The sequence below is a fragment of the Sebastes umbrosus genome, chromosome 2 (genome assembly GCF_015220745.1).
Source record: "Sebastes umbrosus isolate fSebUmb1 chromosome 2, fSebUmb1.pri, whole genome shotgun sequence".
Taxonomy (NCBI): Eukaryota; Metazoa; Chordata; class Actinopteri; order Perciformes; family Sebastidae; genus Sebastes; species Sebastes umbrosus.
In genome coordinates, this window is record NC_051270.1 from 23,569,065 (window position 1) to 23,587,148 (window position 18,084).

At 39.6% G+C, this 18,084-nt stretch overlaps 1 protein-coding gene across 3 annotated transcripts; it reads left to right on the forward strand.

Moving 5' to 3' along the window:
* The first annotated feature begins 2 nt into the window (after window positions 1–2).
* Window positions 3–17,979, forward strand: dync1li2 (dynein, cytoplasmic 1, light intermediate chain 2). 3 transcript variants are annotated; one of them, XM_037756991.1, is made up of 13 exons: window positions 3–181; window positions 1,838–1,911; window positions 2,435–2,551; window positions 2,670–2,900; window positions 7,012–7,175; window positions 9,967–10,060; window positions 10,251–10,386; window positions 10,524–10,635; window positions 10,744–10,803; window positions 11,541–11,585; window positions 11,733–11,850; window positions 12,856–12,993; window positions 14,484–17,979. In XM_037756991.1, the coding sequence occupies exons 1-13, from the start codon at window positions 105–107 to the stop codon at window positions 14,498–14,500; spliced, it is 1,383 nt and encodes a 460-aa protein (XP_037612919.1). In that variant the 5' UTR covers window positions 3–104; the 3' UTR covers window positions 14,501–17,979. The 3 variants fall into 3 exon arrangements, with proteins under 3 accessions (XP_037612919.1, XP_037612909.1, XP_037612930.1); XM_037756981.1 differs by having other exon boundaries at window positions 5–181; window positions 14,479–17,979; XM_037757002.1 differs by lacking the exon at window positions 3–181 and adding an exon at window positions 1,693–1,763 and having other exon boundaries at window positions 14,479–17,979.
* Window positions 17,980–18,084: the final 105 nt, after the last annotated feature.

The window sequence follows — 18,084 nt, forward strand, 5'->3', positions numbered from 1 at the left end:
AACGCACCCTCCTGTCTACTTGGCTGAAGGGCGGTGCTTAGTGGAGCTCCAGCAGCAGAGCAGCAGCAGGGCCTTGCCTTTGTGGGTTGTTAGAAAGAGAGAAGATGGCTCCCGTTCTGGAGAAACAGCTCCCGGGCTCAGCCGACAACAACAACGAAGAGGAAGAAGGACAAAACCTTTGGCAAGTTGTATTTAATCTTTCAACGGGCTTCTTGTGTTGCTATAGAAACACAGCCGTTATCTGCTTTGTCACTGACGGTTTGCTCACAATCAAACACACCGGCCACGGCTAGCAGTTAGCATTAGCTGGGCGGTCAGTGACAAGGCCTGTAGAAGGAGGATGGGTCACGGGTCTATGACGCATGCGCAGTGTAACCGAAGCTGAGTGGTGATTGGCTTAATTTCGACAAGTGCAGACCAGATTCTACTGAGCATGTGCATTACACCCCTGGAGTTACGACGCCTTGATGACGCGTGTTGAAGCCTCCTTCCATAGGTCTTGTTGCAGTGAGCTAATGTGTTAGCAGCCCAGCTAACGTCAGCGAAGTGGGCTGATTAGCTACATTGAAGTTAGCCAAGGTTGTTTTATTAAAACAAATAATATTGTTGAATTGACGAGTCAAGTTGGAGAGAGAGGCATTCATAGTAAGGTTAGCAGGGGCTCTTATAGATCATGTCAAGACAACACCTAAATACTAGCTCCTTTATACACAAGCTAACATTAACAAGCTAACAGCATAACCGACTAACCGACTCGTATGCAGAACAACACTGCTGGCTTTAGTCAACGCGTATTGTTTATTGTCAATACTGTATATACTGCTCCTATTTTTATACCTCCTTCTATTTAAATGGTTCATATTTTGTTACACTTTGTTTAGCTCTTTTTACTGTTAGCTGATGCATGTTGTTTTGTGCACTATCCCCTTTGCTGCTGTACACTGCACATGTCCCCTCTGCGGGACTGATAAAGGAAGATCTTATCATATCTTATTGTTATGAGGCTTCAACTTGTCAGGTTGCATGGATTTAGATCCATAGCTACTTACTTAGCTAGCTATATCTAAGTCAGTGGTCAGTGGAAATGACTGATCATTTCCTGCTTTGTGTGTTGTCGTGGACACATCACTGGGCCAGCTGTAAAAGTGTCATTCTCTTGAAGGTTGCAAGTAATAGTTAAGTTATGTAACGTTAGCTAATTACTGTTTTCAGTAGCAACTTATGTTTTGAGATATAGGGAGCTGTCAATGTGCCACGTGCTTGTCAATGTAGAATAGAATAGAAAGCTTTATTGTCATCGTATTAAATACAACGAGATTCACAGATCCACTTCTGGTCAGTGCTTTAAAACAAATACTTGACAAGACTAAACGAGGCAGGTAAAACATATAACAGGTAAAACACACACAGTTATAAAGCAAATAAAACAGGTTAAGTAGATGGAATAAACATATATAAACAGAATTATTACACTAGAGGTATACAATATAAAAATACATGTAATATAAACAGAGGTAATTGTAAAGTAGGTAGGGTAAATGTAATGAATAAAATGTAAAGAAAGGTAGTTGCACTTGAGGTGTATATTGCATCAAAGGATATATTGCACAGTCAAATGTATTTCACATTTAGTGTATTAATATTGCACAGATTTATTGTTTGTTCAGTGTCCGTATGGCCCAGAGAAAGAAACTGTTGGCGAGTCTGGAGGTGCGGGCTTTCATTGACCTGTAGCGCCTGCAAGAGGGCAGCAGGTCAAACAGGTGATGAGCTGGTAGCTAGTGGGTATATGTCATCTGTCTGTTTTTCTCAATATCTGTCTTGTTGTTTCTTGTAGGACCTCAATACTGAGTGACGTTTCAACTAGATCAAATGCAAAGTTGCCATCAGGAAAAAACATTCTGATATTTGGTGAGTATTACTTATTCTACATATGTGAAAGTCTGCTTCTGCTTCAGTGTTTGGGGTGTGTTTGGTTGTGGTGGTCAGCCCTGAGGGGAGGGGAGTGGAGGGGACTGCAAATGTAAAATTTGTAAATTAAAATCTTTCTGACTTTTCAATACAGTCTGCACTTTCAGCTGAGTTTCTTCCCACACTTTTGAAAGGAAGGCATAATAAACACAAAATACGGAGAGGTCTTCTTGGGTGGGTGCGTACTTATTTGGGTTGGACTTCCAAAAATGTGAGAAATACTGCTGTTGAGCACATTTGTGTGAGGAAATGCAGCCTTTGACAGTCATGAGAACATAAGGGTAGTCTCATTGCATTTGAGGTGGAAAGAAAGTCTAAGATATGTTTTTGTATAGGCAGGAAGTAGTACATCACATCCATTGTTATTGTAAAATATCCATAATGATATGTATTGGACACTGTTACGACTGATACTAATAATGAATAACATCATATGTAAGCTGATGAATTAAATATCTTACAGGCGAGGATGGCTCAGGAAAAACGGCACTTATGGCCAAACTTCAAGGAGCTGATCACAACAAGAGAGGGAGGGGACTGGAGTATCTGTACTTAAATGTCCATGATGAAGACAGAGATGGTGAGTTCACCTGCTGTAGCTTTACTTGTGGTTGTTTTACAGCAGTAGCCTTTACAAAATAACAATAAACAATAATAATATTGCTTGTATTAAACTAGTATTTTGTTTTTCTTTGCAGACCTTACTCGCTGCAATGTGTGGATCCTGGATGGAGACCTATACCACAAAGGCCTACTTAAGTTTGCCGTTTCAGCTCAGTCACTACCTGACTGTTTAGCTGTGTTTGTTGCGGATATGTCACGCCCCTGGACCATTATGGAGTCACTGCAGAAGTGGGCCAGTGTGCTACGTGACCATGTGGACAAGCTCAAGATCCCTCCAGAGGACATGAGAGAAATGGAGCAGAATAGTAAGTAATGTTTGACTTTATCTACCTATATGTGTCTTGCATTGTGGATGGTAGTTTGTTGTAGAAGGTTTTTCTGCTGGATCTAGCTGGACATTCAAAAGTATTTGCCACATTTTAGGGGTCTGGTTTATAGCTAAAATCTCAGATTTTGTTTTACTTTCCAATTGTACCCCCAATTTAGAATATGTGCATTTTTATCATGTAGGTAGCCCATTCGCTGGTGAAGCAATTGGCCAACGTAAAACAAACATGGAGATAATAAGACTGAAGATTGAATTGCATTTAATTGAAGTGGTCACTGTTTAAATGCTATAAATGGTAGCGACTAGCGTAAATCCAAACAGGTCTTTGTTTCGTTAAAGCAGACAGTTTAAGACTGATATATAAGGTGGTGATTTGTTATAAGTTAGTCATTTTATGTCTCAACATGCAGAAAAACCATATATTTTGTGGACTTGTATATCTCAGGAGAGGGTTTAAAGGAAAGGCACTTAGAAAAGGTGCCTGAAGCACCCCAGGGTGGAAGCAATGGGAGTCTTACATAATAAGAGCCAGTCTCTCTTGCTGACTGGCTATAAGGAAAACGGAGAGATTGGTTGCTGCGTAGCATTGAAGGCAAGCACTGTATAACATTACACATTGTCATGGATGTTTCTAGGTCATCACCAGAGAGGCCCATGATCCTCAGCTGTGTGCTCTGGCTGGAGGCGAGTTCTGCTGATCAATGAGTGTGAAGCACTCAGATGTTGTTCTCCTGTTAATTTTAGAACTGGTCATCTCTAGTTTATGAACAGTTCTTTTGTGTTTGGGAAAATGTGTTTGGAGGTTGCAAGTTAGTTCAGCCTGCAGGGTTTTACAGAAGGTTCTTGTCTGCCGCCAAAGGTTGCTGGCTGCTGTTGCTCTTACAAGTCTGAAATGAAGTAGTCAAGTTGTTTTAATGATTTCTGATTTGGCAGAACAGGTGTTCCCAACATATAAGTGACAAGTGGTAACAAGTCTGCTGGCAAACGTGAAAAGAAAAAGGGAAGCTGGTAGCCAAGTGATGACTAAAACACATTTGTTAATTACAAACACTTTAAGTGGGTATAATGACGTTTAATGGGTCCACATTTTCAACTTGCTTTACTGACTTATTTAAGTTCAAGTGGCTGTATTAGTTAAGCATGGTTGAAATAGATTATACAATGCATTTGAAAGGAAATAATGCCTGCAAGTTGTACATTATAACTTGTATTCAATAGATGTTGGCTTGAGCACACTTTACAGTTGCTGTTGTTGTTACATTTGCTATCGTAGTGTTTACTGTAGAAGTATTTTTTTCTTGCGGTCTTCACAATTTGGTAAATTTGAGGCTTAACTTTAAATCTGTGTGTCAGATTTCTTAAGGGTTCCCTCCCACTTCTCTTTGGCCAAACATTTTGAACCCACCCACTGACATGGTCAGATTTCCAGTTTAGCTGAGGCATGTCATCCACATAAAGTATCTTACAGCATGTCAGTTGTGATGTCAGTAGCAGATTGGTGAGACCTAGTCAGATTACATATTTATAGACATGAGTGTGTGAGTGAGAGTCAGACTGACCGACAGTCTGGAAATGTGTGTGAGTGGCTTTTGTCCAGGGAGTCTTGCAGGCGTCTTGCATCATGGTTCCCTCCCCTCCAACAGCAGCGGCGTCAGGGAGAGGAAGGGACGTAAACTGAGTGGGACTGAATTCAGTTAGTGGGCCGGATGTTCTGACTCCTGCTATGCTGTAACTAAAGTAAGCTGTCTGCTGGAGTTTTCTCAAGTTGAATTACAGGATCAAGCTATCGCTGCCTGGATGACACGTTGAAATGAGAAATATTTCACTCAGTGACTTCTGTGGTAGTCACAAGATAGGGACTTTTCTTTTAGCTACAGTAGCTGGGAATGGTGTGTAGATATACATATTATATATATATATATAAATAAATAAATAAATATTCTGACAGTTGTTTTAGTCATGAGCCAACAGCATTAAAATAGTAAACAGATTAAGACTGATGTAAAACTTGGGCCTGTCTTATAATAACCAGTGAGACTAAATTTGCTTATTTGACATTTAGTTGACCAGAAACAACACCTTTATTCGTAGCTAAACTTGAGCTTTGGCTTTCACTGACATCTTTCAAGTAATTAATATACCTATTAGATGTCAATGATTAATGCAGGTCTATTCTTTTGTGATTAAAAAATATATAAAACCTTTGAGGTACAGTTTCAGTACTTAAAGTACAGTATACTTAATTTATTGAAGGCTGAGCAGTCCTCGATTATGTGTGCCAATGTGTTTTGACCCCACCTTTGTTTGTGGAACAGATAGACAGACAGACAGACTTTGTCCTACTAAGACCTATTTGTCTTTCTTTCACTTTGTGTTTTAAAGTGATACGCTACCCAGAATCTCTCCTTTTATTATCAAATACTTACCCCCTGTTGGCAAGTATCAAAACGTCCATTCAAGACACTCGAGTCATTGTTTTAGCGTGATTATTGCTCCACTTCCTTAGACACTCTTGTGGTGGAGACAGGGCACTATAATGAATGGGTGGCAGTGAAAATAATGTTTGAGTGATATTTTCTAATAGCTACTCCTATTTTACGATTTGTTTTTCTGGTCTCTAGTCTGTATTTTCATTCAAGTAATGTCCTGCCATTTGTCGACCCAGCAGACCCCCTGTGAAGCTTAATGTCTCTGCACTAGAAAGGATTAGATGAAAGTCTGACTTCTTTTAGCAGTCATTCAAATTAGGTTCAGATGTCATCTATAAACTTCAATTGGAGTAACCTTCATGAATCTTGCTTTTGGATGGTGTACAATCCACGTGTTAAATTCCTTGTGTACATATTCCAACCTATTTGTGCATATACACTGGATTTGTGTAATCCAGGAGAGTTCCCCTGTAGATTGCTTGTAACACTGGTCCCCGGCCCATATGCTAAATCCCATGTTTGGAAGTAAAGGAGTTGGCTCAAAACACCAAGTCAATCTGGCTTTATGGGCTGTCCCTAGCCGCATTTCTGAAGCTCCTGAGGAAGTAGGCCAAAGCTTCCTGCACATAACCACCACCACTACCTCCTCCTCCTCCTCCTCATACAGCAGCTTTGTAAATGTCTGGACAGCTAGGGCAACACAACAGGAAAGTGAAGGATGTATTTGTCTCTTTCTACCTGTCTCCCGAGGTTTATTATGTTACAGTGGGAATTTTGTCTAACTATACTAAACTACACAGGACCTATAATACTTGCTGTATGTGCAATTGTGTTTAGAATCTTCATTATCATTCATTGGGCAGGAGCGGGCATATATTAATATGCCTGCTAATTGCAATGCATTTGTGTTGACCCTATGATCTAATCTCAGAGACATAGTTTGAGGCTAAGCACAACATTTAACTCTGTGCTATAAAACCAGGTTTATAGTTCTGCATCAGGGTGTTGCAGTGTAGGCTGCAACTGGTTCCGTAACTTTACAGAAGGTTCTACCAAAGATGACGTACACCTCAAAAAATTGCATTTAGGGGCTACAGAGATACGAAGTCGAGACCACAAGAACTTTTTCAGCTTTCAAGATTTTTCATCTTAATGCTCTTGTGTTGGAAGTTCTTGTTTTATTACAGACGATATGGAGCGTTAAGTTAAGAATGGCTCAGTAATTGCAAAATGTGTTGCTAATGCCTGGATTATTTTAGATTTGATTTTAGATATTTTTTAATAGTCACATAACTTTTTGCATATAATTTCATAAATTCAAAAGTGCAAACTAATTGGATGTCAGTTGGGGAAAGGAAAGCATTTTTATTTGATAAGAGAAGCAGATGGGCAGTCTGCATACACACTGTGCATGGTGAGATTTCCTTTCAATATACACATTTTGCCAGAAGATTTTATTATAAAGATACAAATATTTGTTGGCGACATATTGTAAAATAGGGGTCAGCTGGAAAACAAGGGGCCTTTGTCCATTAATTAAAGAGGAATGGTTAGGAAGATGAAGACATTGGAAACTGAACTAATTTTCATTTTTATTATGCTATTATCCTCACTAATGGTCTGAATTCCTATCTTTTCCCCCCTTTGTCTTTCCACTAGTGGCGAAAGCGTTCCAAGAGTACACAGAACCGGAGGACGCCGCTCCATCCTCCCCACAGAGACGGGCCCCAACAGCAGGGGAAGACGAGGCCGTTGTGCTACCACTTGGGGACAACACACTCACACACAACCTGGGCATTCCAGTGCTAATAGTTTGCACAAAGGTAAATAATTCTTACACCCCAAAAAGTCTGTTGTGAAATCCTAGACTCTATCTAGAGCCAACTAATGTTTTGGTGTCATTATAAGAGGTTTTACCAATCTGTCAAAGCTTTTCAGAGGTACTTCTATCTGAGACAAGCCATTTGCTAGTTCTCTGACACATCCCTGTGATCAAAGAGCCAAAAGAATGATACAAAATCAAATCGAATGGAATAATGAATTATGGCTATGCAGTGGCTATGCAGCTGCTTCACCAAATAAAAATAAAGTTTATTATAATCATTATAAGCCTATAGTGAAGTATACATATACAATAACAAAATTGCGTCCATCTCTCTGTACACACACACAGAGAGGGAGTGTCAAGGGAGAACCTCCTTCTCATCTCTTTATGAGCGTCAATCGCATCTCACCTTTCACTCACTCAGTCTGAAGAGAAACAGATTTCAGTCAGATTTACAGCTGCTAGAAAAAGTGTTTTTGTTTCTCTCATGGTACATTGTGTCAGAGTAAAAACTCCTGCTGCTGTTGCGTCCTTACGCACGGAGCATCCCGTTGTACGCCCGGTAGTGCAGAGCCCTTTATCCCGCTCAGTCAGGAGTACCACATAAAGTCTAGCATGATTTTGTATATTTCTCCCTGTGAATTTTATTTTAGTTGTTTCCCCCCCGAGCCTCCTGGACCCTTTTTACACCGTCAGTGGGGATTCTGGGTTGCAAACACAATGCAATGACAAGAGACGCTGCCATACTTTTCTGAAACTTGCAGACATTATTTACTTATATTGTACTTTACTTTACTATTATTGTCTAATGAGAGAGGAGGACAAAAATTGAACTTCAAGGATAATCCTTTTTATTGAAACCAAAATGGCTATAAAAGGTGCAATAATCACATCAAATAAATTACGATATAGCCCATTAAAAAACAAATTGCACATATGTAGGCTTATAAAGAAATAAATTAATAAATAAATAAAAACACTGTAGCCTCTGCCAACATATAGGCCTAAATTAAAATACCTGGCTTTGTTGAGACTGATCTTCTCCAATGCGATTCAGCACCTGGGACAGCGCAATACACGCACACATACACACACGCACACACACACGCACACACACACGCACACACACACACGCACACACACACACACACACACACACACACACACACACACACACACACACACGCACGCGCGCACACACACACGCAAAACAAACAGCGCTATCTGTCTGAGAATAACTCAAATGAATTAATGTTAATGAATAATGTGGGATTACTATTCCTTATGTCATGGGCTATTTGGGATTTTGGGTGTAATGCATATGAAATAAAAAACAAACAAAAATCGCTGCATTTGGATGCTGATTACCATGGCAAGCTGTTGGGTCAGCATTGTTTTCCAGAACCTCTTAAAGACTACATGCGGCCATGATATATAGCTTCTCTTAACTCCCCTTCCACCCTGGGCTCTGCTTCTTTAACATTTGCAGCCACAGCCCTTCTAGCCTGTAGGTACCCCTCTCTACTTAACCCTGAGTTGCCTGAGATAAACAGGCACAGAAAGTCTCCTTTAATGCCGTCCTCCCTGCTGGTTTCCTCTGATGGGTACTGTAATTGCGTCCATGGTGAGCACATTTGGGCTCAGACCCTATAGACTTTTATGTATGCTTTTTATGTTGTGCTTTGTGAGGCAGTATCCTCTAATAAAAAGCTGCCATTATACTTGTTAGTTAACCCTCCAGGCAAAGGCTAGTGCTGAATAACACAGTGTAGACATCCGCAGCGCTTCACATGCTAGCCGTGACTAAAAAATGGTGAATGTGCTTTTTTTTATCATTGGTGCCTCTGTCTAGCTCTTAAAAAAGTATTCAGCATGGCAGAAAAAGATATAAGACCATTATTTGCTGTTTATAAGTAGTTAAACTGGGCTGTCAGTCTTCTTTTGAATATCACCTTCTGTCATGACTAATAATGGAAGCTTCACTACAGACACAGGGATAGGAAGTTCTGTATTTCTGTGCTGTCATTGTCACACCACCACAACATAAAAGCCCCTTTTCCATCTACATTTACTGGTTTGTATTAACTTGGTTTGACTCGGCGCGTCAGCCCAGCACGGCAGGGATTTGCATCCCTATTACAACAGGACTACCCGCTTGAAGGTGTGTGTAACTATGGCTGTGACTAGTGGTCAAAGGAGCGGTGGTCATTTCCTATATTCTTCACAATAAAAGTCCCCCATTATTTTTTCTGCTTGTACTCTTCCTCCCTGCAGTATTATTAGACTTTTATTGAAGAATAGAAACTAAACTTCAAACCACAGAGAGCTGAACACACAGAGACTTTTAAAAACAAATCAGTATGGTAAGCGCCAATGGAAAAGTTGCATCCTTCCAATCCACACCAACTCCTACCCAAGTCATCTGTAGCGGCTGGCCAAATGGTCATCACCAGTCAGACTAATATCAAAAATAACAACAAAACACTTGGTCTTTTTAAATTTTTGCGCTGTGTTTTACTCGATGCTTAAAAACAACACTTGGAACATAAAATCCCTGAATGGGGAGCATATTGATTTGTTCATCGCACCTGCGTCTCTCCCAGTCAGTGTAGATTGACAGACTTTTTGGAATAAAGTCTAGATTCACAACAGAAGACACTGTCATTGTAGAACGGGCTTAAGATGCAGAGAGCAGTGTAACCTTGTTCAAATTTGTGAATGCTGACATTTTATTGTCTGTGTCATTAAAATACTCCTCTCTTTCCCTTTCTCAATCTTTTCTCCTTCAGTGTGACGCAATCGGCGTACTAGAGAAGGAGCACGACTACAGAGAGGAGCACTTTGATTTCATCCAGTCCCACATCAGGCAATTTTGCCTACAGTGTATCCTTTTAATACATAATTGTTTGTAATTCTATCACAATGGTTATCATATTTATAACATTGACTGTTCAAACAGAAATGTTATTTATATGGCCCATGATATTGAGCAATTAATCAATCAATCAATCAATCAATCAATCCACCACTATGTCATTACCCCAACAATTGATGCCTTAACCGAATTAAACAGATGGAGCTGGTCTGATCTATACTTCAGTCAAAGAGGAGAAGAACCTGGATCTGCTTTACAAATATCTAGTGCACAAGATGTATGAGTTCCAGTTCACCACACCTGCCTTAGTGGTGGAGAAGGATGCAGTGTTCATGTAAGTGATGCACTAGTTTATTTAGTTTATCAGGTTTCTTTGGTTTTCTTCCAAGAACATACTCTACATAATTATCTACAACAGAGTTTACATCATTGCACCCACTGTAATCGGAGTGGTCTCTTCTTTCCTTTCAGTCCATCTGGATGGGATAATGAGAAGAAAATTGGGATTTTGCATGAAAACTTATCAACAGTCAAACCCGGGGATCCATTTGAAGATTTTATCACGATGCCTCCAGTACGAAAGGTAATGACAATGCAAATACTGAGAAAATATAAACTTTAGAGGATGACATTACAACTCCAGAGTGCCAATTAAATAACCACATGCTTTCTCCTTTGCTTTTCTTCACAGCTGGTTCACGACAAAGAGATAAATGCAGAGGATGAGCAGGTATTCCTGATGAAGCAACAGGTATGTGTCAGTCGTATAATTCATAATTTCTGTCACCAGCTGCCGAGATCGACAGTGTGTCTGAAAGTTCCTTACGTCGATTTTGAAGGCAAACTTTCAAAAATAAAATAAACATCCTCTGATCAAACTGGATAACACAGTATGGAAGTTTTTAATGATATGAATAATAATAAAGAAAATAAAGTTGTAAGGAGGATATTCTTCTGTGTTACAAAGATATCTAAAAAAAAAAATACAAACAATTTTGGCTGAAATGAAGTGAATAGCTCGACCCAAGAACCAGTTCTTTGTAAGATTTTAGTAGTGATCCTGAACTGGCATTTTCACTATTAAACAAATGTGTATACTGTACTCGTGCTGGTGAACATCTGAAACTTCCACGTGACAAGTAACATTGGCTTCACTTCCTATTTTGTAGACAAATAAACCAGGAACTCAATCTAAAAAAAACCCCTCTCAACTGAAGCTTCAGTTTTGCAAGTTAGAGAATTGTTTGTTGTTGTTTTTTTTCTACTTTTATCTGCACTGACTGCCCCTCTATTTATGGACATCTAAATATGATATTATAATTGATCTTGCATATCAAATTGAGAAATGGTATAAATATGTTTAGAATTAGATTTCCAGAAAGTCCAAAATTAATCAACCATTTTTTCCCATTTGTGTGTACATAGGAACCTATTGTTGAAATTGTAAACCATGTCTGAACTAAGCCGTTCAACTTTTTTTCTCTACAGTCTTTGTTAGCGAAGCAGCCAGCCACGCCAACAAGAGGAGCAACAGTAAGTGTCTTAACATCCCTCGACTGTGAAATATTAGTAACGGTTAGATTTATTCCATTTTCTTTGTACTGAATCCTTTTTCTCCCGGATAGACAAACAACGCTATTTGTTTGTGACCACAGTCTTGCCCTGGTTTCTGTGTTGCAGGAGTCTCCGGGACGGGCAGCTTCAGGGTCTCCCAGGCCTGCGGGTCGCACCGGCACACCCAACGTGAACAGCGGCTCACCAATGGCTGCTGTCAAAAAGCCTGACCCTAACATGAAAGGTAGGAGCTTTATGAATGCTCATTTATTTTCAGGGGCTTGCACTGTCCTTTTTATTTACTTCAGGATTTTTTTTAATCATCCACATTTATTGAAACCAATTTTAGACCTCCGCAAAAAACTGTTTTGATCTCATTCCTTTTCATTTATTTTTGATCTTTTCACTGTAATGTGAACGCCTTTTTTTCTGAAATGCTGCAATATTGCCCCCAAGAGGTAACAACTAAAATAAATCACATAACAACAGATTCCTGCACACTTCCTGAGCTGGCAACCCTTAAGCAGAAATATTGACTTTCTCTGTAGTAGCGGGCTAGTGCATTCCAACTAGAGTAGGTTTAACCAGATTTAATAGAGGTCTGTTAAGCCTCGCCTATTGGAGCAATCTTTTAAGACTTTTTTTACTCTGTGTCAAAGCAAATCAGATCTCATAAAGGAAAGTTCTGTGTTTGTAGCAACTTTAAAACTATGCGTTTTTTTCCTGATAAAGGACGTTTTGTGGCGTATAACTTTATCCAAATCAAAAATAGAGGGAGTCATATGCTGTACTACTACAGATTGGAAAACCTCTGATACAAATGTAATGATTTCAGGGTGGTGCACATACCATAGTGCACTATACTATTGAGAGGGCTTTTGTCCTTGACTTTACAAGATGAAGATGTAGCTTTATTTTTGCAAAAAAAGGGGATTATACGTGGCAGGAACAATAGATATTTAAGTAACTGAAGATATCCCAGACTGCTAATCTGGAATCATAAAATGTTAGGCATTAAAGCAAGCTAATCTGTTCATAATCAGCCTGTGTTGTCAGTATTCCTAGTGTTGAGAAAGTAACTAGAACCTCAGTAATCGAGTGTGGTGGGTGATGGCTATCATCAAGTTGGAATATGTGCAACCTTTTAAAATCTCCCATTTAAAATATTGTTATCTTTGACAATTTTCACCAGAAAACAGGAGGTTTCCTCAATACAGAAGTGGTTTTAATCTCCATGTTTCTCCTGCAGCGGGGGCAGCCAATGAGGGAGTGCTGGCTAACTTCTTCAACAGCCTGTTGAGTAAAAAGACGGGAGCCCCAGGGAGCCCAGGAAGCCCAGGAAGTGGAGCAGTTGGAGCTGGAGTGCAAGGGTCCGCCAAGAAAACAGGTACAATCTCTCACTTCAGTGCTCTCACCTCCGATCTCAGTGGAAACAACAGCCTCTCTGTTTTTAAACCTTCTTCCTCACTGGTTAGCAGTTGTCCTTTAATCAAAACCGTTATAAAGCCAGGGTTCCTACGCAATATAGCATTTGATTTTAGTCATTTCCGGGTCTGGATAAGTTTGGGAAAAAAGAAATGAGAGTATGGAAAAATATTTGTGTTTCCAGGACAATTGCCCCTATTCTGTTTTCTAAAATATAAAATTCGGAATTTCTAAAAATACATTGATCAAACAAGCAGAGTGTTTTTCATGGCTTTTGGAGCAGGCAGCCAAAATGTTTACCACTGTGTGAGAGAGTGTGGGCCTGAGCTTGATGTCGCATGTACATCACAGCCAGCAAAACAGCTCTGACCCAAGTGCAAGATGTTTGACAGTGGAACGTCATCCAACTTTCTGCACAAGTGTGAACTGAACAGCCACAATGGGTAAATGCATGTTTTCCGAGGGCTGGCTTGACTATCCCAAATACAAAGCCTGGTTGGCTAAGGATTACAAATGTGAAAAGAAAGTTAAACTTTGTGTAAAATCGTTCAACATCTCCAATATAGGGGAGCCATGTGCAAGGGCAAAAGCAACCTCTGCACCCAGAGTCCAGAAATCTTGACACGTATGGAATTTTAAAATGGAAAATGTGTAGGAACCCTGTAAAGCATTATTGTTGACTATAGCATGCTGTGTGTTTAGACCCATCTCAGAGCATGTCTCAGTGCAAGCACACTTAGAACAAGACTAGAAGAGTTAGAAAAACAGGGCTGTTTGTTGATAGAGCTGTGGACCAGTTTGTCTGGAGTTTTATCTCTACAGCCTGAGAGAGAAAGAGAGAGAAGGTTAAAACAGGAGAAAAAGAAGAAGAAACTTGTGACAGGCCTGTATGCACCAAACCTCCAATCATAAGTGCCCCCATGAAACTAATGTCACTCACTCCTCGTCATATCCCACTGCTCTCTTGCTCAACTAATTATTTTGCTTGAGTAACCTCAGCTGTTTCGCATGTCAACCATTCTTACCTCCAGCACCAGAATATGTTTTTTTTTTTTAACTTTGTTATATCAGGTAAATATAACAAAGTTTGTGAAATGGCTGAATGTAGCCAGTGAAACATTGAGGGAAACATTGCATAACTCATCTCTCCGTCTGGGACCGCTGACTTGTACTTTTTGTTCCAGCGCTGAGCAGTGTTAACGTTTCTCTGAGACCCAGCTGAAAGGATAATGCATGAGTACATGTTCCCTTTGTCTCATGATTAGTTTTGCATGTGTGTTAACCGTGGCAGCGAGCCGCCAAACTCTCCAGCATGGGACCGCATCACCATCCAACCCCCATCCAACCCCCATCCATCCGCTTGCTGGCCGTAGAAACCCGTTATTTATGAATACACACAGAGGCTACAGGAGATTACTTTTGGACTTTGTCTCCTGTTTTTTATAAGGGCAGAAGCCGGGTTTGACTGATGTCCAGGCGGAGTTGGACAGGATGACGCGCAAACAAGAATCCATGGTTTCAACGAACAACATACCACCGCCGACCGAGAACGAAGCGTGAAGGCAACAAAAACAGCTGCATCGTCCACTGCGTTAATACTCTGGAAATATACATGTACATGTGAGCATAAAAAATTGACCAAATTCCCGATGTCTATATCAGTCAGCACACACAGTGGTTTTGGTGTTGTGGTGAGATGGGAAGAGAGAGATAACAGAGATAGAGGTGTTAATGGGATGATAGGTGCTGATGGCTTGGCTTTATTTCTGTCCTCTCTTCCACTGTAAATGTTATTTTGTGAGGGATGTCAGTTTATTGAAATGAGTGCACACTCCCTGGCAGCCCGCCTGATGCGCTGGGCTGCAGGCCCCCCAGTTTCTGGGGTAAAACACTGTCTCCTAATGGGTTTAAAGAGTGGAAATGTACTGGTCACATGGCCTCTGGTTCAGCTTATCTCATGGAAGGAATTTGCGATTGGAAAGGTATTTAAACTTTAAATATATTCATTGAAAAAAAGTAATTAAAATACTTGCAAAAACTTATGTAGTATGTAAAAAAATGTTGGATATGATACCGATGTATTTATACAAAGCTCCTCCTTTTTATTTTATTTTGTGCACCATTTATCGGTTTAAGGAAACATTCATCTGTATAACAAAAACATGTTAAAATGCCACTGACGTCATGACACTAATACGACAAGTCCAGATAGCTGATATCATATCATTTGCCCTATTCATCTCGAAGGATTCTGTAAATATAAATACAAAAAAAAAAAATCTATTCAGGTTAACTTTGATTTTGTATAAAATGCAATTCTGTCCAAATTCTGAAAATAGCTTCTTTGACTAAATGACACTGGTTGGGATTTGATTTTAGAGGGTTTAGAGGTTGCAATGGAACCTTTAGCTACAGGTGTGTATATTTGGGGATTGGGTTGGGCAGCATCTTTCCTACTATAACTCCTAAGTGCCTCGCACAGTTAGCTGTTTGTGTCATAGTGGAGGTGCTCGTCTACGTAAGAGGAAATGCACTGTAGCACCATCGGTTAAAAGGTTTTTGTCCATTTCTTGTCATCCAAATAATTTATTTCGTTTTACATTTTTGTTAATGTACAACAAGCCTGTGGTCTGTTATTTTTTTCAGAAACAAGATTTCTGTGGCCTAGTTGATAGTGTTCAATAGAGCAATAGATTGAATGCCTTCATACAAACTGTAAAGGCTGCTGATATTAAGAAGAAATCACATGATGGAACTTTTGGGTCCCCCAGAAGAACCCTCAACTGTGGTTGAAACCACTCGCTTTGCAGCCAAAAGACACAATGATTTGCTGTGGTTTGAACAAAATGAGATATGGTATCCTTCGGTGTTTGACAGCACTGTCCTCCTTTTGGTTTCACATGTTTTATTCACACTGTACTTTGCATGTCCGTTAAAACATTCCCAGTTTCTACATGAAGTAGCTGTAGAAACACATCCCTGTAGTGACACCCGGTAGTCCAGTCAGGTGTTTTTGTTCAGTCTCTTTTCAGTGCCCATTTTAAAAATAATGACCTTTGCCTTCAATGTACAGCTAACAGTTTGTCACACTGGGCACCCAGCCTTCACAGGAATGCTCCTAATTCATTTGTGTGTCCTTAAGGGGTTGCTTAATTGTGTTCTGTAATTTCTCTCTCTTTTTTTTTTTTTTTCTTAAAGTAAAACCATAATACTGTACCATATCATTTAAATCTGTGATAATATGTATGGTTTCATGGCACCATAATCAAAATTAATTAGGTGTACATTATCATTAAGTCTGTATGCAAGGCCCTACTTAATCTTATGGATATCAGTAGCTTTCACAGAATTAATGGAAAGTGTGAAGAGAGCAGCTGTTTGCTATTCAAATAATAGCAACAAAAGGAAAACTGGAGTGAATTGGGACATGGAACCAAAGATGCATGTTATTATTATTACACTTTGTTCTGCTTTTCTAGTTGGTAATCATCCATAAGATTAACCAGTGGCCCTTTTTTTATCCCACTCTTGCATGGAGCCCTTAACTTCAGACCTGCCTATGAACTTTTGAATAACACCCTATAACAAAAGGTAGAAATGCCTTCCACTCAACCATATCTGGGGTTTCATTAGTCAAAGGAAAAGAAAAACACCATAATTGTGTACAGTAGATTATGGTGAAATCTCTGAACTGGTAGACAAATGCAGTGCAATTAGGGTTTAAGTTTAAATTTGCTCTGTAAGGGAATAACCACAAGACCATATTGGTGTACTCTATGCATGATTTTTTATCAAAATGATGCTACACACCTATTCTGGATTTACTTTTCATCAAAGTGAAGCTCTTATTGTTTTTATTTTTCCTTTTATTTTTTTTGTGACTGGGTGGAATGTGCACCTGAGGGTCTGTTGCCGAAGTGGATGAAGCACAATTTTAAGAACAGCCAGGAGCAGCACCGCCACATGTTGAAATAAGCACTTTTCCTTGGACACTTGTATCAATTCCCTGTTGCTACAGTTAAAGATACAGAATGCATATCTTTCTTCCTTTTGCCTTGCCTTTTTAGAACGTTTAGTGATGAACCTAGAAGTTAATCTACACAGTAAAAATGCATCATTTATCTGCTTTTGCTGCTTAAGTTATGGAAGGTGCCCCTGGTGGTTAACTGTGGAATAACTGCTTTCTGTTGGTGATATTGTAAATTGAATCAATCCTTTTTGTCATGACACCTTTTCCTAGGGATGTTTTTTTGGGGACATTTTGCAGTAGATAAACCAAATAAAAGTCCATTCATTTTCTGATTTGACCTTTTTTGCCCCTGAAACATCCCCTTGTTTATGTTTACATCCTAATTCGGCATGTTTTGTTTGTGTTGTCAAATATGGCTTTGCCCATAGACACTTTTCTGTTTTAGTTTTCAAATGGCACCCTAACCTGACTGACCACACTGATATGTCATATCAGTATAGATCATGTTTCATAAAACATGGCCACACTTGTTAAATTTGGCATTTAGCTGAGTGGAATGGAGTGCTCTCATGCTGCTCGGTTTCAAAGTTGCACTCACCCTTTGTAAAGGTTGGATGTTGCTCCCAAGATTGAATAATGAACAGTTGTTGTAACTTTTGTACTCAAACGTCAGTTGAAAGCAACTGCCTCTTCACATCCTAACTGAATTGCCTTCGACCACTATTTACAGTCTACATCTATACGAGACTACGAGCTTCTGCTTCCAGTCCTTTTGTATTCAGGATATCAGGACATTGTAAGCACATGGCTGGCTGCGTTTTTGTGTCCTGAAATTAATTCAGAAGTTTGATTGTATGACTTTTAACACAATTCTGTAGCCTTTAAGCTGCCATGTGGATTCTCGCTTCTTACGCCGACAAAGATAAGGAAAATGTTTATCAGACCCCTGGCTTCAATAAAACCAAGAATCCAAACTTTGGTTGACTTTCACATTTTTGCGTCTGTTTATACAATGCTTATTGATTTGATTCATTTATTAACTTTAATTACTCCACAGCCGCTAACTCCACCGCCACACTAAAG

Bases quoted from the DNA above. Each gene is read 5' to 3' on its own strand.
- dync1li2 (XM_037756981.1), top strand. From the start codon at position 105: ATGGCTCCCGTTCTGGAGAAACAGCTCCCGGGCTCAGCCGACAACAAC. The intron at 10,804-11,540 runs GTATGTGTCAGT...TTTTCTCTACAG, and splicing joins TATTCCTGATGAAGCAACAG to TCTTTGTTAGCGAAGCAGCC. The intron at 11,586-11,732 runs GTAAGTGTCTTA...TCTGTGTTGCAG, and splicing joins CGCCAACAAGAGGAGCAACA to GAGTCTCCGGGACGGGCAGC.